This window comes from Monodelphis domestica, chromosome 3 (assembly GCF_027887165.1).
Source record: "Monodelphis domestica isolate mMonDom1 chromosome 3, mMonDom1.pri, whole genome shotgun sequence".
Lineage (NCBI taxonomy): Eukaryota > Metazoa > Chordata > Mammalia > Didelphimorphia > Didelphidae > Monodelphis > Monodelphis domestica.
In genome coordinates, this window is record NC_077229.1 from 60,640,604 (window position 1) to 60,662,527 (window position 21,924).

At 39.7% G+C, this 21,924-nt stretch overlaps 1 protein-coding gene across 3 annotated transcripts in view; it reads right to left on the minus strand.

Annotated features, from left to right (window-relative positions):
- Positions 1-21,924, minus strand: part of LOC130453486 (zinc finger protein 420-like) — a 47,913-nt gene that overhangs the window by 14,554 nt on the left and 11,435 nt on the right. For 2 of the 3 annotated variants that reach the window (XM_056821977.1, XM_056821978.1), the window contains exons 4-5: positions 21,658-21,753; positions 12,538-18,882 (exon numbers count right to left, since the gene is read on the minus strand). In XM_056821977.1, coding sequence (XP_056677955.1) covers positions 17,183-18,882; positions 21,658-21,753 — 1,796 coding nt within the window. In that variant the 3' untranslated portion in view covers positions 12,538-17,182. Of the gene's footprint in view, positions 1-12,537; positions 18,883-21,657; positions 21,754-21,924 lie in introns of those variants that run through there. The other variant, XM_056821979.1, reaches the window with a different exon arrangement.

Below are 21,924 nucleotides of genomic sequence, written 5' to 3' on the forward strand. Positions count from 1 at the left end.
GTTGCCCTACCACTTTGAGATAGAATTCTCAAAAAAAATATTTTTTTAAAGCCTTAGAGAAAAGAATAGGGAGTAGATAAATTTTGTAAGCTACATTTTCTCCCACTGCCTCTCTTGCTACTGCTCCTGCAGCCCCGAGCTAGTGCCACTGCACTGCCTCCACTGCCTCCCAGGTTTCACCAGACACCACCTGGAGATTCCTTGCTGTTTCTGCTATTCGTGAGCTACTGCAGTCCAGTGCCAATTGCCCAAAGGTTCTAGAACCTCACCTTTAGTTTTTCTGTGGAGGATGAAGTATAATTCCTTTCCACCCTCCCCAATGTGGTTTTCAAGCTGGCTCTAGCTGCTTTTCAGCAAGGGAACACAGTGCTGTGTAGCCCAATCTACTCCATCCACCTCAAACCCAGCCTGGTTAACCCAAGGAAGCTTCCATGCTCTTAGCTATCAGGGAGGGCACTAAGGTATCACAGGGCCATTGTTTTCACCCCTGTGTGGAGGAAGAGGGAAGGAACTTTTCTCCTCAACATTCTTTGTGGAGTTTTTACTCCTAGGCAGTGCATACTAGGGTAGCACCGCCTACTGACAGGAAGTGGAGATTGCAACCATGGCTCAGTTTCCTGCCTCTCTCAAACAGCATCTGTTTCAGAGAACCTTACTAACTTCATGCAGCTTACAGCTTAAGGATATTTTTTTCTTGCTTTTGTTCCTGTGGGTTCTTGTTCTGATTGGATACCTTGCAGGTGAGAGCTTGACTAATCTTAAGATTCAGATGGAAGGTTCATTTTATACCCCTTCACTATTTTGGCCTGCCCAGTTTCTGTACCAAACCCAATATGAGATTCGTCCACACTATGCTCACTGTTGGCATGGGGAACTCCAGAGGTGTGACAAAAGGAATCTGAATGGATGGTTGATAGTGGGGAGTGGAAGGAACTTTAATGAGATCTGGAGGTGAATTTTTTTTTAAACCCTTACCTTCTGTCTTGGGATCAATACTGTGTATTGCAGGGGTCCCGAACCTTTTTACATAGGGGTTTAGTTCACTGTCCCTCAGACCATAGGAGGTTCGAACTTTAAAAATCTAACCCTAACCCTAACCCTAAATGGGCAGCAGTATACATAGTGCGGAATCCCCTCCCCCCAGTTCACCACTCACCATGCTGACGTCTTCCATTGTGCAACCACATAATCCTTTGCAGGGCACCTCATTCTAAGGCACCACCCAAAGGATTATGTCACCAGAAGTAGTACTGTACGGGAGCGATGCCACACTTTGCGGCACCTCGACATACAATGCTCCTCTCACTGACCAATGAAAGAAGTGCCCCTTCCAGAAGTGTGGTGGGGGATGGATGCATGGCCTCAGAGTGCTGCATGTGGCCCATAGTTTGGGGTCCCCTGCTGTATTGGTTCCAAGGCAGAAGAGTGGTAAGGGCTAGGCAATGGGAGTTAAGTGACTTGCCCAGGGTCACACAGCTGGGAAGTGTCTGAGGTCAGATTTGAACCTAGGACCTCCTGTCTCTAGGCCTGTCTCTCAATCCACTGAGCTATCCAGCTACCCCCTGGAGGTAAATTTTAATCCTTTTCAGATTGATGTTAACTGTTTAGAGTTTATTCCACTCCAAAGATAGTGAATAAGTCTTTGCAACACAGTTGCTGGAACTAGAGAAAAGGATTTTTTAATTCAATGCCTATACCGTTATACTTAATGTATTTTGCTGATTGTATGTGATAAGGTTTATTTTTTAAGTTCATATATTAATCTAATCAATACTAATCTGTTACACTGAATCATTTTACGGTACTATGTTTTGGCTATTACATATATTCTGTTACATTATCTTTATTTATATCTTTCCACTATGACTGTATTGAAGAACATTTCATTGTGAAAGCCCAAATCCTTTTCAGTGGCAAAACCATAACTCCTTATGTATGCTGCATTTGTCACCTGATCCATCAAGGTCACATATTTTGCTTATGCAGACTTTTCTTTCATTTTGCTTTGTTAATTATTACATAGATGATAGATGAACTCCATCAAAGCTGATTACAATTGTATACAACAAGAATCTAATGAGCTAAATATCTCAATTTTAAGGGGTCTTCAGAAATTATTTTTTAGATATTTAGTAGCTTCTGAATTATATATATGCATATATATATGCATATTGAATTAAAGGTAGAGAACAAAATAGATGTTCCTGCCATGAAAGTTTTATATAAAGCATGAAGTCTAATGTAGCTTCTGCATGGTTTTTTAACTCTTCAGTTTAATCTACTTCCACTAGAACAATCTAGATTCTTGCTGATGTTTTAGTCCCCAAAAGGTTTTCATCAGGAGTACTGAGATTTGTGTTTTTTTCTAGGCTCTTCTGCCAAATTTTGGAATAATGGCAGTAATAGACTTTGTTAAAAATATCTTTACCAAGGTTGAAAGATTTGCTACATTTGTAGAACTTGTGACAAGTATTCATCAATTGATAGGTTTTTAAAATATTGTACAGCAAGTGTCTATATAGAGATTTTAATAATTAAAATAGTGGAAGACATAAACTGTGGCAGATACAAGAGTGGATGGTTTAAATTGTGACCGCAAAAAATATGGTTTCAAGACAATGTCTTGTTTTAAATCAAATAATATAAAGTGGTCGCCAGGGAAAAATTCCCAATTATTAAATATACCCAAGTCAGCTGGGTTTTATAGAGATTTTAATTAATACAAATGAGGAATTAAAGAAAGGGAGAGAGAGAGAAAAAGGAAATAATGAGAAAAGGATAGGCTGGCCCAGGCCAGCCCTGGCCAACTCAGGCCCAAGTCCTAAGAGAAAGATCAGTCAGTCTTTTATCCACTCACCACAAGATCTCTGAGAGGAAGCCCTGAGAGAGTCCTTCAGGGCAGCCTTTCCCAGCTGAATCCCGAATCTGAATGTCCCCAGCTCTATCTGAGCTCCTTTTTAAAGCGAATTTTCTCCTATGTCACCTCCCCTAAGTTCTTACATCTACCAATCACAGTAGACTTTTTCAAAGGACAGACCATTCTTAATTCACACCTAAGAAGGCTAAAATTTTTTATTAAGTTCACACCAGAACACCTCTGAGTAAGTTTCTCACCTCTTTGCTCTTTCTAAATTCACAAGTTGCCTGACCTTTTTAGGTACTTAGCACCCTTTTGTATTAGATCTAAAAATAGGCACAGCTTAAGAGTTTTTTGCCTTATTATAAGTATGGGTTTAAGTACTTTTCATTGTTCAGCAAGGAGTTTCTTCCCTTAAAGCAGGCTTAAGTAGGGGTAGAGTAGAGGTCTCACATTATCTAAGTAGAAGTCTCACATTCCTGATCTAAGTTCCTTCATTGTTTAAAATGGGGAATGGTCTTAACCAAATCTTATGAAGTAGGGTCTGAGAATTTTTAAGGTTCACAATCCAACCTTATGAAATAGGGTCTGAGAATTTTTAAGGTTCACAAGACTCATGTGAATCCTATATTATAATAATTTTGTTTGCTATTGTAATTAACTGAGCTATTGTGAATTTTGTGAATTTTGGTACTTTCTTTAAATATGCATTACCTACTGTACTACTGTTTTATAAAGCTGTTATTTTATGAAAATCATTTGCACTCACACTGTGGATTATGGCCATGTTAAAAGGAAATGAGGACTTCTGGTCAAGATGGCAGCTTAGAGAAAGCTAAAGTTCAGAGCTCCAGAAACCCTTCCTCACCGATCTCAAACTGAATGCTCCTAGGGCACCAAAATTCAAAACAAACAACAGAATAGACCCCGGGAACACTCCATCTGGACCTGGATCAAAAGGTATGGACCCCCAAAAGTCAGAACCCAAGATCATTCGGATCTAAGGGATAGGAAAAAAGAAGGTCCCAGGACCCATCCCCCCCAACCCAGAGCGCTGAATCCAAGGCAGCACTCAGGGCAGGCAAAAGGGCCTCAGGAGCCGGCTATTCTGAAGGCCGCACCCTGAAAACAACCTGAGCCAGTCGTGGGGGCACCCAGACAGCAGGGAAACAGAGAGAGCCTGTAGCCCCCTTCCATCTGAGTCTCACCAAAGGTCCCTGCCTCAGGGCATACTCAGTCTGAGGTTAATCCTATCACCAGCCCTCAGAGCTCCTAGAAGCCACGGCCCCTCCCCCTCAGAGTGCAGGGTCTTCTGAAACAACAGTAACCCTCAGGGCTGGCAAAAGGGCCTCTGAGCTGAAGGCCACATCCTGAAAACAACCTGACCCAGTCGAGGGGGCATCCAGAAAGCAGAGAAACAGAGAGAGACAGGGGGAGCCTGTAGCCCCCTGACCAGATCCTTCCATCTGAGTCTCACTGAAGGTCCCTGCCTCAGGGCATACACAGTCTGAGGTTAATCTTATAACCAGTCCTTGGAGCTCTGAGGAAGCCACGGCCCCTCTCCCTCAGAGTGCAGGCTCCTCCGGCCAGCAAAGGCATTTAAATACATCTGAGAGTGTCAAGCCAGGCTCAGAGCATAGAAGTAAGGCAACAGAGAAGCATCGGGAGGGAACTGAGGAGGACAGTAACACTGAAACACCGAAACACCAGCAATTCCGGGATTCCTGGGGAAGACAGACAATTTGCCTGGGGCTAAAGCCACTGAGCACCAGACAGATAACAGAAGAGCCAGCCCCCCTCACTCAGATAGAGATGGCAAACAGCACAGAAGCAAAAAAGCCTCAAAACAACAAGAAAAACAAGAAGGTGGAAACTTTGGACATATTTTGGACATATTTTATGGAGCAAAAATACAAAATACAGAGGAGATAGAAGAGGAAACACAAGCAAATGCTCTGAAACCTTCCAAAGGAAATGGAAACTCTCCACAAACTTTTGAAGAATTTGAATCGAAAATGATCAAAAAGATGGAAGCCTTCTGGCAGGAAAAGTTGGAATCAATGCAAAAGAATTTCATGCAACTACAAAACCGGTTTGACCAAACTGAAAAGGAAAACCAGGCTTTAAAGGTCAGAAGGTGGCAACTGGAAGACAACGAGCAGGTAAAAGAGCAAGAATAAATAAAGCAAAGCCACAAGATCAAGAAACTAGAAGAGAACATAAAATAGCTCACTGACAAGGTGACAGACTTGGAAAATAGAGGAAGAAGAGATAATTTAAGAATAATTGGACTTCCAGAAAATCCAGAAATAAACAGCAAACTCGACATCGTAATACAAGATATAATCAAAGAAAATTGCCCAGAGATTCTAGAACAAGGGGGCAATACAGCCACTGATAGAGCTCACAGAACACGCTCTACACTAAACCCCCAAAAGACAACTCCCAGGAATGTAATTGCCAAATTCCAAAGCTTTCAAGCAAAAGAAAAAATCCTACAAGAAGCCAGAAAAAGACAATTTAGATATAAAGGAATGCCAATCAGAGTCGCACAAGAACTTGTAAGTTCCACTCTGAATGATTGTAAGGCATGGAACATGATTTTCAGAAAGGCAAGAGAGCTGGGTCTTCAACCAAGAATCAGCTATCCAGCAAAACTGACTATATACTTCCAAGGGAAAATATGGGCATTCAAAAAAATAGAAGATTTCCAACTTTTTGCAAAGAAAAGACCAGAGCTCTGTGGAAAGTTCGATATCGAAAAACAAAGAGCATGAAACACCTGAAAAGGTAAATATGATGGAAAGGGAAAAGGAGAAAATTGATATCTTTTCATTTATTCAAACTCTCTTCTATAAGGACTACATTTATATCAATCTATATATATTAATATATAGAAAATGTAATGTGTAAATAGGGGGAAAAGAAAAATCAAATAGAATAATCTTTCTCACACAAAGATTCACACGGGAAGCAGAGAGGAAGAAAACTCCTATAAGAAGGAGAGGAAGCGAGTTTTTACTTAAACCTTACTCTCAGGGAAATCAACTCTGAGAGGGAAAAACATCAAGATCCATTGGGATCTTGAATTCTATCTTACCCAACAAGGGTAGGGATAAGGGAAAACCAAGGGGGGGGGGGAAGGGAAAACAAAAAGGGAAGGAAGGAGAGGGGGAACGGGGAGGGAACAAAAATTGAGGGGCTAGAAAGGGAAACATATCAAGGGAGGGGACAAGGGGGACTGATTTAAAGTAAATCACTGGATTAAAAGGTTAGAGCTAAAGAAGAAAGGTTAGAATTAGGGAAGGATATCAAAATGCCAGAGAATTCTCAAGTCACAATCATAACCTTGAATGTGAATGGGATGAACTCACCCATAAAACGTAGACGAATTGCAGAATGGGTTAGAATCCAAAATCCTACCATATGTTGTCTTCAAGAAACACACATGAGGTGGGTAGACACCCACAAGGTCAGAATTAAAGGATGGAATAAGACCTTCTGGGCCTCAACTGATAGAAAGAAGGCAGGAGTGGCAACCATGATATCTGATAAAGCCAAAGCAAAAATAGACCTGATTAAAAGAGATAGGGAAGGTAATTATATTTTGTTAAAAGGGACTTTAGATAATGAGCAAATATCACTAATCAACATGTATGCACCAAATAATATAGCACCCAAATTTCTAATGGAGAAACTAGGAGAATTAAAGGAAGAAATAGACAGTAAAACAATATTAGTGGAAGATTTGAACCAACCATTATCAAATTTAGATAAATCAAATCAAAAAATAAATAAGAAAGAGGTAAAAGAAGTGAATGAAATCTTAGAAAAATTAGAGTTAATAGACATATGGAGAAAAATAAATAGGGATATAAAGGAATACACCTTCTTCTCAGCACCACATGGCACATTCACAAAGATTGACCATACACTAGGTTACAGAAACATGGCATACAAATGCAGAAAAGCAGAAATAATAAAAGCAGCCTTGAAAACCAAATCAAAAATTAATTGGAACTTAAACAATATGATACTGCAAAATCGTTTAGTTAGAGAAGAAATCACAGAAACAATTAATAATTTCATCAAGGAAAATGACAAAGGCGAGACATCCTTTCAGACCTTTTGGGATGCAGCCAAAGCAGTAATCAGAGGTAAATTCATATCCCTGAGTGCATATATTAACAAACTAGGGAGAGCAGAGATCAATCAATTGGAAATGCAAATACAAAAACTCAAAAGCAATCAAATTAAAACCCCCCAGCAGAAAACCAAACTAGAAATCCTAAAAATTAAGGGAGAAATTAATAAAATCGAAAGTGATAGAACTATTGATTTAAAAATAAGACTAGAAGCTGGTACTTTGAAAAAACAAACAAAATAGACAAAGTACTGGTCAATCTAATTAAAATAAGGAAAGAAGAAAAGCAAATTAACAGCATCAAAGATGAAAAGGGGGACATCAACTCCAATGAAGAGGAAATCAAGGCAATCATTAAAAATTACTTTGCCCAATTATATGGCAATAAATACAGCAATCTAGGAGATATGGATGAATATATACAAAAATACAAACTGCCTAGACTAACAGAAGAAGAAATAGAATTCTTAAATAATCCAATATCAGAAAATGAAATCCAACAGGCCATCAAAGAACTCCCTAAGAAAAAATCCCCAGGGCCCGACGGATTCACAAGTGAATTCTATCAAACATTCAGAGAACAGTTAATCCCAATACTATACAAACTATTTGACATAATAAGCAAAGAGGGAATTCTACCAAACTCCTTTTACGACACAAACATGGTACTGATTCCAAAACCAGGCAGGCCAAAAACAGAGAAAGAAAATTATAGACCAATCTCCCTAATGAATATAGATGCAAAAATCTTAAATAGGATACTAACAAAAAGACTCCAGCAAGTGATCAGAAGGGTAATCCAACATGATCAAGTAGGATTTATACCAGGGATGCAGGGCTGGTTCAATATTAGGAAAACCATCCACATGATCGACCATATCAACAAGCAAACCAACAAAAATCACATGATTATTTCAATAGACACAGAAAAAGCCTTTGATAAAATACAACATCCATTCCTATTGAAAACACTAGAAAGCATAGGAATAGGAGGGTCGTTCCTAAAAATAATAAACAGTATATATCTAAAACCATCAGCCAATATCATCTGCAATGGGGATAAACTAAATGCATTCCCAATAAGATTAGGAGTGAAACAAGGATGCCCATTAGCACCTCTACTATTTGACATTGTACTAGAAACACTAGCAGTAGCAATTAGAGAAGAAAAAGAAATTGAAGGCATCAAAATAGGCAAGGAGGAGACTAAGCTATCACTCTTTGCAGATGACATGATGGTCTACTTAAAGAATCCTAGAGATTCAACCAAAAAGCTAATTGAAATAATCAACAACTTTAGCAAAGTTGCAGGATACAAAATAAACCCGCATAAGTCATCAGCATTTCTATACATCTCCAACATAGTTCAGCAGCAAAAACTAGAAAGAGAAATCCCATTCAAAATCACCTTAGACAAAATAAAATTCCTAGGAATCTATCTCCCGAGACACAAACACAGGAACTATATGAACACAACTACAAAACACTCTCCACACAACTAAAACTAGACTTGAGCAATTGGAAAAACATTAACTGCTCATGGGTAGGACGAGCCAATATAGTAAAAATGACCATCCTACCTAAACTTATCTATCTATTTAGTGCCATACCCATGGAACTTCCAAAAATTTTCTTTACTGATTTATAAAAAACCATAACAAAATTCATTTGGAATAACAAAGGATCAAGGATAAGCAGGGAAATAATGGGAAAAAATACAAAGGAAGGGGGCCTTGCAGTCCCAGATCTCAAACTATATTACAAAGCAGCAGTCATCAATACAATTTGGTACTGGCTAAGAGACAGAAAGGAGGATCAGTGGAATAGACTTGGGGCAAGTGACCTCAGCAAGACAATATATGATAAACCCAAAGTTCCCAGCTTTTGGGTCAAAAATCCACTATTCGATAAAAACTGCTGGGAAAACTGGAAGACAGTGTGGGAGAGATTAGGATTAGACCAACACTTCACACCCTACACCAAGATAAATTCAAAATGGGTGAATGACTTGAACATAAAGAAGGAAACTATAAGTAAATTAGGTAAACACAGAATAGTATACATGTCAGACCTTTGGGAAGGGAAAGACTTTAAACCTAAGCAAGACACAGAAAGAGTCACAAAATGTAAAATAAATAATTTCGACTACATCAAATTAAAAAGCTTTTGTACAAATAAACCAATATAACTAAAATCAGAAGGAAAGCAACAAATTGGGAAGCAATCTTCATAAAAACCTCTGACAAAGGTTTAATTACTCAAATTTACAAAGAGTTAAATCAATTATACAAAAAATCAAGCCATTCTCTAATTGATAAATGGGCAAGGGACATGAACAGGCAGTTTTCAGCCAAAGAAATCAAAACTATTAATAAGCACATGAAAAAGTGCTCTACATCTCTTATAATCAGAGAGATGCAAATCAAAACAACTCTGAGGTATCATCTCACACCTAGCAGATTGGCTAACATGACAGCTATGGAAAGTAATGAATGCTGGAGGGGATGAAGCAAAGTAGGGACATTATTTCATTGCTGGTGGAGTTGTGAACTGATCCAACCATTCTGGAGGGCAATTTGGAACTATGCCCAAAGGACTGTAAAAGATTGTCTGCCCTTTGATCCAGCCATAGCACTGCTGGGTTTGTACCCCAAAGAGATAATAAGGAAAAAGACTTGTGCAAGAATATTCATAGCAGCACTCTTTGTGATGGCCAAAAATTGGAAAATGAGGGGATGCCCTTCAATTGGGGAATGGCTGAACAAACTGTGGTATATGTTGGTGATGGAATACTATTGTGCTCAAAGGAATAATAAAGTGGAGGAATTCCACGGAGACTGGAACAACCTCCAGGAAGTGATGCAGAGTGAAACGAGCAGAACCAGGAAAACATTGTGCACAGATACTGATACATTGTGGTACAATCGAAGGTAATGGAGTCCTCCACTAGGGACAATGCAATGTCCCTGAACAATCTGCAGGGATCTAAAAAACACTATCCACAAGCAGAGGATAAACTGTGGGAGTAAAAACACCGATGAAAAGCAACTGCTTGACTACAGAGGCTGAGAGGAAATGACTGAGGAGAGAATCTAAATGAACACTCTAGTGCAAATACCAACAACATGGAAATGGATTCGAACCAAGAACACATGTGAAACCCAGTGGAATTGTGCGCCGGCTATGGGAGAAGTGGGGGTGGGGGGGAAGAAAAGATAATGATCATTGTTTCTAATGAATAATGTTTGTAAATAACCAAATAAAATAATGTTTAAAAAGAAAAAAAAAGGAAATGAATCTCATTATGGTGAGGAACATTTGTATTCTACATCTCCTTGGCTGACAGGGTGTGTCACTGATTGTAAGCTATACTCTTTTGATTTTTTAAAACATTTTTATTATTGTTTTTCCTTATATGTGCAATATAGCACTTGAGGGGGGTTTTTTTGCTCATTTTTTTGTATTTGAAGAGCATGTCACCAATGTTGAAAAGATTTTTAAACTGTTTTACTTTTTGCAATAGAATAATCTAAGATATCCATTTGCCTAGCATATAAATGCATACCCCAAAAGGTTTGGACTATGTGTGAATTTCAAAACTACTCCACCATATTCAGACCATTATTTAGAAGATCGGATTTAGCTATTTCCTGATCAATAACAATAGAGATACTTGAAATAACAGAACCAGGTCTTGGAAACTACATTCTCCACCCTTCTCAGTGTAACAAGATTAGGAAGGGCTGCAGCAAAATCAAGATTTAATTATTTGATAATATGGCCTTCAACAGACATGTGCAAAAAAAGGACAGACCTCTGGGCAGTCCTAGGTCAAGCTAGAGCCACCATTGGCACATTTGAGACACAGGAAGTGAGGTAGAGAACAGCCTCTGGAGGTCTCAGGACTTCCTAGGAGGAGGGCTAGAGTTCAGTTCGAGGTTGGAGCTTGAGGTTGGAGGAGCCCCGCAGACTGCTTTCCTTCAGATTGGTCACGTGAGTAATAAGGACTGATCCCTTTCCCTGCCTTGGCTCTCTAAGGCCTTAATGCCTGCTTTGGCTCAGCCTGAGCCAGAGTGGTTCTGAATTAAACTTCTTTCCTTCTCTCCCTCTTTCCTTCTCTCCCTTTTCCCTTCTCTCTCTCTCTCTCTCTCTCTCTCTCTCTCTCTCTCTCTCTCTCTCTCTCTCTCTCTCTCTCTCTCTCTCATATTTTCTTCCTCCTATTGTAATTAAAACACCTTAAAAATTTGGCAGCTGACTTGGGTATTTTATTATTTGGGATTTCCCTTGGCGACCATTTAAATTTAGATTTTTCTCAGTCTCAACCATAATATTCACCCTTTACATAGGGCAACCTGCCACTAGTTATTTAAATATTATGAGACTTTTGCTCCATGAATATGTTTAATCCAAGGAGAAAAGGAACACAGAGGAACACAAAAGTTGACCTGTGAAGTGCCAAATGAGCACAAAAGGTAAAGAGACCAAACCAATCCTACAGGGGTTGATGACATTCTGTGCAAAAAAAAAAATGCTCAATGATTTGATCATCTGTGAGACTCGAAGTTGTGGATTTTTACCATGTGTTAAATGCAGGATTTCTTTGTACCAAACTCTATATCAAGTACATAACATCAATTGTTCCAGCTCCCAGAAAAGTGAAAAAGAGTCAAACCAGGGAATGCAATTTCCCATTTGTTTTGAGATCTAGCCTCTTTTTCTATTTGCTTTCATGATGTGGCAATTTACTGTAGTCCAGACTGCTAAATTGGGTTGGTGATTGTCATTGCAGGCTTATGGGACATAGATTGCTACAAGAACCTGTTGTGATCTGTGAATTTTTTTCTTCTCAGAATTTTTTCATGTTTTTGATATTCTGTATTTCATTCAAAGGTTATTTTTTTAATTTCCTTGGATTATTTGATATTTTTGATAATTGACTCATGCCTTATGACTCAACCATGTGTTCCTGTGTGATTCCTATGTGATCCCTGTTTCCTTATCAGGGGAGAATATGTTATTAACCCCTCAAGTGGGGGGACTATGTTATTATTGTGAACTTTTGATTTGAATTTGACACTAATTTAGAACAAGAGACCACCTCCCAGAATCCAGAAGGTGAACTGTTTGGAGAAGGCACTACAAAGATGCCTGCAGAGACCACACACTGCACCAGAAGATCCAGAGTGAATCTTGAGTTGGGGTGAATTTGAACTATGGGGAGTTGAATGCATTTGTTTTGAATGTACAATCTTCTTCCCCAAAGGGGACTGCCCCTAATTAGCTTTTTGTCTAGGCACCTAACCTTGGTTTTGTTCTTTTTCTCTTCTTTTTCCATCTTTTCCCGTAAATTACTATAATTTTCCTTTAGAACCTGTAATATTATATGGACCTCTAGTTAAAGTTATTAGTTGTTTATGTTTAAAATGATCCCTTTGGGGAGACTGGTCTCCCAAAGGATCACAGGGGAAATGTGTAATTAGAAATTTTTGTACCCTTGGACTTCATCTACCAGTATCCCTTTCCCTTTGTCCTCACATTTGCATTTGTTACATGTGTGTATATAATTTTGTGGCTCCTCCCTCTTGCTCTCTTTTTCCTGCATGCAAGGCTAGGTGAGCTCTCTCTGTTTCTCTAGCCTTTTATTTTCCTTTTTGCTTCAAGTCATTATTTAATAAATCTTATTAAATCTAATACTTGGAGTATTTTGTATATACATTTTTAATCTACAACTCTTTTTGCAATTATTCCATTTAAGATTTTTGAATCTACATTCATTAAGGAAATTGGTCTGTAGTTTTCTTTCTCGGTTTTTGGTCTGCCAGTCTTTGGAATCAGTTACATATTTGTGTCATAAAAGGAATTTGGTAAAATTCCTTCCTAAGAAAAAAATCCCCAGGGCCATATGGATTCACAAGTGAATTCTATCAAACATTTAAAAAATGAATCCCAATACTATACAAATTATTTAACAAAATAAGCAAAGAAGGAGTTTTATCCTTTCCACTTTTCACTACTTATATCTTGGTCTTATTAAAATGGTTGCTGCCACCTTCTGAATACCAATTCTGATCTTTCCTACTGTGTATCCAAAGAATGAAGCAGGCCCGGCCCCATTTCAGAAATTATGAATTTGCAGATAGTGATATTATCCCACTCGGAAGCCCCAGGATGGGCCCTTTCCTCCATTGGTACCCTGAGTTAGTACCTCAAGATTCTGCCTGCCTCTACTTGCCAAACCCTGCTCTTCATCATAGGGAATTACCCAATACCTTTTCCAGAATTTTAATCCTTCACTCTGATATAGGCTGATAACAGGCACTGAGGGGTAGTGAGGAAAGGGACCCTTAGTCTCTGAAATCTACCACTTCTCATTAGTTAAAACTGGTCAAACATCAAGTATAAAACCTGTAGTTTCAGCATCAGTCAAACATGAATTGCAGATAGTCTTTACCAACTCTGTGTAGAGGATCTATAATATTCTGTTCTGGGCATCAGTTTTGTGACTAATTGGTTTCATTAAGTATTCATATTGTTCTTAGAACTATAACACTATTATATATATATATATATAAAACATCCACAAAGCTGGGAAGCTGCTATTCTACAGTTGTGGCTGCTACTCCATAAATGAAGCTAACGCTGTACAACAGAGCTGCTACTCTATATAATCAGCTGCAGAGACTACTCTACTAGCCCTTGGACTTGTCCATCAGTCCTGAGGCTATCTGATTAGCCTCCAGTCTATTCCACCAGTTATACAACCATAAACAACTACTTCTTCAAATATTTTTTTCTTCTTACAAACTGAATGGAATTTGAGTTTCCCATTCTTGGGCTGAGATTCTTCTACAAACGTGGGTGTCACAAGAACTCGTCTCTACTCAGTCTCACCCAGTGAATCTGGCCTCCTGGAGGATCTTGGTAAAGACCCTCCATCTTGTAACTCTGCCTTTCCCTTAGTTATTTCCACTGTGTGGAGTATGTCCTCCATGCTGTGGTGATTAAAATAGTGGGACTCTTAAACTGTTACAGATAAAAGGGTTGTTTGGCTTAAATTGTGACCGCAGAAAATATGCTTTCAAGACAATGTCTTGTTTTAAATCAAATATAAGGTGGTCTCCAGGGAAAAATTCCCAAATATTAAATATACCCAAGTCAGCTGGGTTTTATAGAGATTTTAATTAATATACATGAGGAATTAAAGAAAGAGAGAGAGAAAAGGAATAATGAGAAAAAAGGCTAGGCCAGCTTAGGACAGCCTTAAGAGAGAGAGATCAGTCAGTCTTCAATTCACTCACCACAAGATTTGTCCCAAGCAAAATTCTAGTGTTCAGAGAGACACCAGTTGCCTTCTCCAATTCAGCTTTTCCCAGCTGGATCTCCCAAGAGAGACCCTTCTCTCAGCTTCTGACCTCCTTTTAAAGGGAATTTTCTCCTATGTCACCTCCTCTAAGTTCTCACATCTACCAATCACAGTAGTCTGTCCAAAGGACAGACCATTCTTAATTCACACCTAAATAGGTTTAAACTTTTGATTAAGTTCACACCTGAAAAACCTCTGAGTAAGTTCTTACCTCTTTGCTCCTTGTAAATTCACAAGTTGCCTGACTTTTATAGGTACTTAAACACCCTTTTGTATTAGATCTAAAAACAGGCACAGTTTAAGAACTTTTGCCTTACTGTAAGTATAGGTTAAAGTATTTTTCATTGTTCAGCAAGGAGTTTCTTCCCCTAAAGCATGCTTAAGTAGGGGTGGAGTAGAGGTCTCACATTCCTGATCTAAGTTCCTTCATTGTTTAAAATGGGGAATGGTCTTAACCAAATCTTATGAAGTACGGTCTGAGAATTTTTCAGATTCACAATGCTCACCTTGACCTCTTTGATTCAGTTTTCTCAGGTAGCATCTCACTTTCCGACAAGTTTCTCTTGGTCCCTAAAACTCTTAGAGCTTTCCTTCTGAGAGTCCAAGATCCTGTTCTTCATCAGACCTTCAATTCTTCCCCAAGGCTAGCAGGTAGATTTCCTTTAACCCTAGGCAGCAGACTACTCTGAAACTAGAGATCCCTATCATCTGAGGTGCTGACAACAAATGTCTCAAGAAAAGATTCTGAAGGGATTTACAAGGATGAATCTAGATTTGATGGAACTGTCTTAAAATCAATTATAATGTAGTAGCACTTCAATTCACATCCATTTTCCTATTAGGATAATGATATTTGATGTATATGTGTGTGAAACCCCCCTACCCCTTTTATGACTACAATAATATTAGCCTTTATGATTTTTATAACACAGTCATTAGTTTTGAGTTCATAGTCAAATAATATAGTTTGCTTTATAAAAATTATAATTAGCTAAGAAAATTAGTTTGGTGTACTATCAAATTTTGTTTACAGCCTGACCTTAAACCTGTAACAGAGATTACATAAATCCTACCACACCTCTTTGGAGTGTATAACAAGATGGTCAGACAAAAAGAGAAAGGATGGTCTTGACTGTAGAACAAGACAAGTCACACAGGAGGTGGAGAGCTACTCTTGTTTTCAAATATCAGTTAACCAATACTACTCACTCCTACTATTCCACCATAATCATCAGTAAAAATACCAAGACCCTGACTGAGTACTGCAGTTACCACCCATAGTGATCTGTTTTTACAATTACCAGATTAATCAGCACTTGTGTCATTAATTCAGATGCCAATATGAATTATTTTGCATCCATTCTATTTTCATTGTGACTGTATTTTCTGTCACTACATCATCAGATTTCTTGGCTTATCTCCTAAGGTTATCTCCTAAGGCTCAGGGGTCTCTGCTCTGGATCTTGACCAGGGTCCAGCTTTATTAGGAGTCTTGCCTCCTCCCAACAAACCAATTTACTTGAAGTTCTATACTGGTGTGATAAATTTTTGCCACATATGTAGCATAGAATTTAATGCAAAATAGGTTTAAGATTTGATATGTTATAGGTTTAGAAATTGTAGAAATAATTGTGTCAGTTATGCTACAAAGGCCTCTGAATGCAATCAGTCCAGTCTCAAGCTGATAGATACATGGTGACTTTCTATATAAGATAATTGTTTTGATAATACATTCAACTGAGTAGAAGTCACTGGAATGCCGATAATTTTATTTCATATTTAAAATCCAAAGTTTCAGGTTGTTTTTTAATTTTTGCTTTATATGAATTTTTGGGAAAACCATATAAAGGAAATGATGCTAATTACAAATTATTGCAATTGGGCAAAGACATTATTTTCTGCCTAAATTAACTCCTCCTTAGATCCAGATGCCATGAAATGATGAATTAAGGCATATGAGAATGAGATTAGAATTTTTAAAAACAAGTATTTAGTTGGACATATGGTAAAGCAAATGATAACTTCTTTTCCATTTTTAATCTTAGTTGCATTAGTTTTGTTTGTACAAACAGTTCTGAATTGAATACAATAAAAATTACCTATTTTACACCTCACAATACTACCCATTTCTTGTCATAAATTCTTCCCTTATCAATAAATTGATCTTACAGGTAAACTAATGTGTGCTCCCTTAATTTTCTTATGGGATAACAGTTTAGGTCTAAATCATATGCTCACTGTGTAGTGAATTGTCTGGTTCTGAGTAAAGTGAGAGACCTCAGTATGACTGTATGTGGTTTCTGTAATGTATAGTATAAGAGGGGAAATGATAAGAGTGGCCCCAAATTAATTTTATTTAACCTAAGGAAATAGGGGGGAAAGATGGAAAAATAGGAGACATACTGCTCCATGTAGCTTGCTATTCTGTGGGCACCATTACGGTGCCCTAGCCAAAAAAACTGAAAGAGAAAGAGCATGGATATCTGCTCTTGCCTCAGTATATCAAACCTTTTCTCTGCCCACTAACTCTCACAAATCTTATCTTAGAAGCCAACAGTAGCTATCTGCTTTTCCTGGGCCACCTGGGGAAGGGGGGGGGAAGTCCAGGAGACATAACCCTGTCCCTGTCTCATGATCTCTGAACTCTGTTGCTGCCTTTTTTCTGCTGCCATTCTATTCTCACTCAATGGTTTCCATCAGGCAATCCTCAGCTGAGTCAAGTTCAGGCTCACAACAGGTGTGCTGTCCCAGAAAGGTGGGATGGTAAATTAATTTCCTTCACAATAGCAAGACTGGAGTTGCATGTGAATGAATGTCTTTACACATAGCTTGCATTCTTAAGGTTTCTCCCTATGTGGATTCTCTGATGTACAGCAAGATTGGAGCTCCGACTGAATGTCTTTCCACACTGCTTACATTCATAAGGTTTCTCCCCAGTGTGGGTTCTCTGATGTACAGCAAGACTGGAGTTCCGACTGAATGTCTTTCCACACTGCTTGCATTCATAAGGTTTCTCCCCAGTGTGGATTCTCTGATGCAGAGCAAGATTGGACTTCCGACTGAATGTCTTTCCACACTGTGTGCATTGATATGGTTTCTCCCCAGTGTGGATTCTCTGATGTACACCAAGACTGGAGTTCAGTCTGAAAGTCTTTCCACACTGCTTGCATTCATAAGGTTTCTCCCCAGTGTGGATTCTCTGATGTACACCAAGACTAAAGCTCAGTCTGAAAGTCTTCCCACATTGTTTACATTCATAAGATTTCTCCCCAGTGTGGATTCTCTGATGTACAGCAAGATGGGACCTCTGACTGAATGTCTTTCCACACTGCTTGCATTTATAAGGTTTCTCCCCAGTGTGAATTCTTTGATGTACAACAAGACTGGAGCTCCGACTGAATGCCTTTCCACAGTGCTTGCATTCATAAGGTTTCTCCCCAGTGTGGACTCTCTGATGGACAGTAAGTTTGGACCTTTCTTTGAATGTTTTTCCACATTGTTTGCATTCATAAGGTTTGCACCCAGTGTGGATTCTCTGATGTACAACAAGACTTGAGTTCAGTCTGAAGGTCTTTTCACATTGCTTGCATTCATAAGATTTCTTTGCAGTATGGATTCTCTGGTGTACAGTAAGTTTGGAGTTCCGACTGAATGTCTTTCCGCATTGCCTGCATTCATAAGGTTTCTCCCCAGTGTGAATTCTCTGATGTACAGCAAGACTGGAGCTCAGTCTGAAAGTCTTTCCACATTTTTTGCATTCATAAGGTTTCTCCCCAGTGTGAATTCTCTGATGTACAGCAAGACTGGAGCTCAGTGTGAAAGTCTTTCCACATTGTTTGCATTCATAAAGTTTCTCACCAGTGTGGATTCTCTGATGTATAGCAAGACTGGAGCTCCGTCTAAAACTCTTTCCACACTGCTTACATTCATAAGGTTTCTCCCCAGTGTGGATTCTCTGATGTATAGCAAGTTTGTACCTTTCTTTGAATGTCTTTCCACACTGATTGCATTCATAAGGTTTCTCCCCAGTGTGGATTCTCTGATGCACAGCAAGACTGGAACTCCGACTGAATGTCTTTCCACACTGCTTGCATTCATAAGGTTTCTCCCCAGTGTGTACTCTCTGATGTACAGCAAGTTTGGACCTTTCTTTGAATGTCTTTCCACATTGCATGCATTTATGAGGTTTCTCCCCAGTGTGGACTCTCTGATGTACAGCAAGAGAGGAGCTCCGACTGAATGTCTTTTCACATTCTTTGCATTCATAAGGTCTCTCACCAGAGTGGATTCTGTGATGTCTAGCAAGATTGGCCCTGCACACAAAAGTCTTTCTGCACTGATTATTTTCACTAGATTTTTCCTCAGTGTGCATTCTTTGATGTTCAATAAGAGATTTCTTTTGAGGTGCAACACAAAATTCTCTGAAAGCAAAGATATCAGAATTTTGTAGGTCCATTTCTTTCACAAGAAGGCTCACCTTTGTTGGATTCATCTTCATTTCAGATCTGATCTCTCCTTCTAAAAGAAACAAACAGTAAAATGTACATATAGAATGACATATACAGATAGATAACTATCTTCTTTACTCAACTGTCAGAACATAAACCATTTAATATCCTTTTTCCTGAAAGTCTTCCAACTGAACTAGGCACAATCCATCCTTTGAAAATGCCATTACAGGGGGAAGCTGGGTTGCTCAGTGGATTGAGAGCCAGGACTAGAGATGGGAGGTCCTGGGTTCAAATCTGGCCTCAGCCATTTCCCAGCTATGTGACCCTGGGCAAGTCATTGTGGACGGAAGGGAGGGAGGGAGGGAGGGAAGGAAGGAAGGAAGGAAGGAAGGAAGGAAGGAAGGAAGGAAGGAAGGAAGGAAGGAAGGAAGGAAGGAAGGAAGGAAGGAAGGAAGGAAGGAAGGAAGGAAGGAAGGAAGGAAGGAAGGAAGGAAGGAAGGAAAGAAATGCCATTACATCAAAGCTAAAGAACAATTTAAATAACAAAGAGCCTCCCATCTGATCTCATTGGTTCTTCATATCAAATCTGGAATTTTGGACAGGCTAGGTTCATTACATTCCTGACTTAAACCATGACCTCAGAAAGGCTATATGAATGACTTGTACCAAACTGCTTCAGGCCTTCTATCCATTGCCTACAAAATAGTTTAACCCCTGACAGCTTTCATTTACCCTAATAGCTTGGTATTTATAAGCAGTTTATTAATACCTATTACCAATATTAGCTTATTTATAGTTATAAAACACCTTATATAAATACTGGCATTTTCATAATATTCTTTTTAAAAATCTCAATACTGTGCTGCATTTTCATTGTACCTCAGAAACTTGCTAGGATTTTAACCATGGACAAGTCACAGGAGCTCTGTTAGATTGCTTTTCTCCTTAAACTGTCATTCTCTTCACTCTTCTAGTTCCTGATTTCCCTGTTGAATTATGTGTGTTTCCATTCCCCAACATCCCTTTCTCCTTGGATTATCTCAGAGTGAGATTTAGGATTTGTTGCTTCTTTCTAAACTACCTCCGTATCTAGGTTCTAGACTGTGAGCTTTAGGATAACCCAGACTGGTGTTTCCCTTCCTTTGTGTGCTCAGGGCATACCACAGTTCCTAGAACATATTTATTATTCAATACATGTTTACTGACTAGGCCCATGGCTTATGGCGAGTCCAAACTATACCAGGATCCCTGCATTCTGGTGTCTTGAATGCATGCTCTGGTCTCAGCCATGTTTCAATCTCCTTCTTGCCCTTATTTCTCAGCAGTCAACAGTAACTCCAATGGAACTAGAACAGACCCAATCCTGAAGATCCCAGAGGCTTCCCTCTGGCTCTCATCTCTCTAAGTGAGGTACTGTGGTCAACTGATTGTCCAAGACCAGAACAATCACTGAGCCCCAGAGACCAGGACAGGTCCTAGAGCTGATGATTTGGGGAAAGTTTAGGCTTGGATTGCTTCCAAGTAAGGTGGCAGTCTTCATTCCTGCTCATGGGCTGCAAGTCAATGGAGACAAGGAAAATCAGGAAACTAGCTGCCTGGTTCCACTCTACATTGAGGCTCCCTGACCTCAGCTGGGTCCTCAACAGGGCAAGGCAATCCTATAACATCTCCCTCGTGGATTCCCTTTGCCACATAGCACAGCAGCCTTCCAAATATTTCCCTGGTCTCCAGCTCTCCCTAATGGCTTCCTCCCACACCCTGCCTCACCTTCTGAGCTAGAACTTGGTCACCTATTTCACTGAACAAAAGCTAGGCCTCTCAGCAGAGCTCTCTTATCCTCCACATCTCAGCAAACTCAGCAGCCTCCTTTTCCTTTTTGGACTCAGAATCAGAGAAAAGGTCATTCTCTTTCTATGGGCAAAGAAGCCCATCCTATCCCTCATCTAAGCTATCTATTCCTCCATGCAGGGCCCCCATTGTTCCTTCATCTTCAGCATTTTCCACACCGATGAGCTAATGACTCTCTTCCTCTGGGCACCAATAAAACCATTTCTCTCCAATATTCCAAACACTCTCACTTGACCTCTTCATCTCCATGAGATACCATCTCATATGTGTCCTTCGGTTCAGGGCTAAATTGCTAGAGATAGTCACTTTCGTTGAGTTGTGCTACTGCCTTTCCCTTTTCTTTGATATACTTTCCTCCAGAATCTACAGACTGGCTCTCCTAAAGCCCAAGCTCACTCTCTCCTTTAGACCCCTCTAGTGCTCCTTCCCTTCAGAGCCTTCCCTCTCTTGATTGGCTGCCCTGGAGCTGGGATCTACAGGACTTCGACAGAATTGTTGGCATGCTGCTATCTGCTCCAGAAGAGAGTAAGCTCCATAAGGGCTGGGGATGACCACTGCAGCCCTTTATGTTCCCTGTAACTTAGCCCAGGACCCAGCATAGAGCAAACACTTATACATATACATATACACACACATATATATTTTTTATATAAAAGTTACTGGATACTAAAAAGCTCAGAGGGGATAAGCTCAGTCCTACTAGCACTTACAAGAGACTTCCAGGCCCTTCAGTCCCAAACACTGACTTCTTAGAGGGTCACAGACTGATCCCCTGAAGAGAGATGATAGGAAATGGAGTCCAACAATCTCATCTTACAAATGGGGAAACTGAGGCTCGGGGGTTCAGTGACTGCCTGGAGAGTCCCTGCTAAAACCTCTGAAAAATAATTCCAAGTTGGGCCCTCCTGCCCCCAAATCTAGCCTTGGCTTCACCAGAGCACACAGAAGGCTCTCGTCACCCAGGTTCTCCCACACCTCTTTTCCCCTCCGTTACCTGGGCAGCAGCTCCTCAGGCCTTCTTGCTTCAGCATCCATGGGGCTTCCTTCTGCTCCAAATAAGAGATCACATCTTCTGGGCACCCTGGAAGCCCTGGGCAAGGGAGAATCAGTCAGGGAGAAGGATGGAGAGAAGTTCATCACTGAGTTCTCATTAGGGAAAGGTTGGGGAGTCCAGTGACTCCACTCAGAGAATCTCATGATGGGGTCCCCACAGTAGTCTACCCTCATCACTCAGTGTCTGTAATGCAGGAGCCCAGGGTAG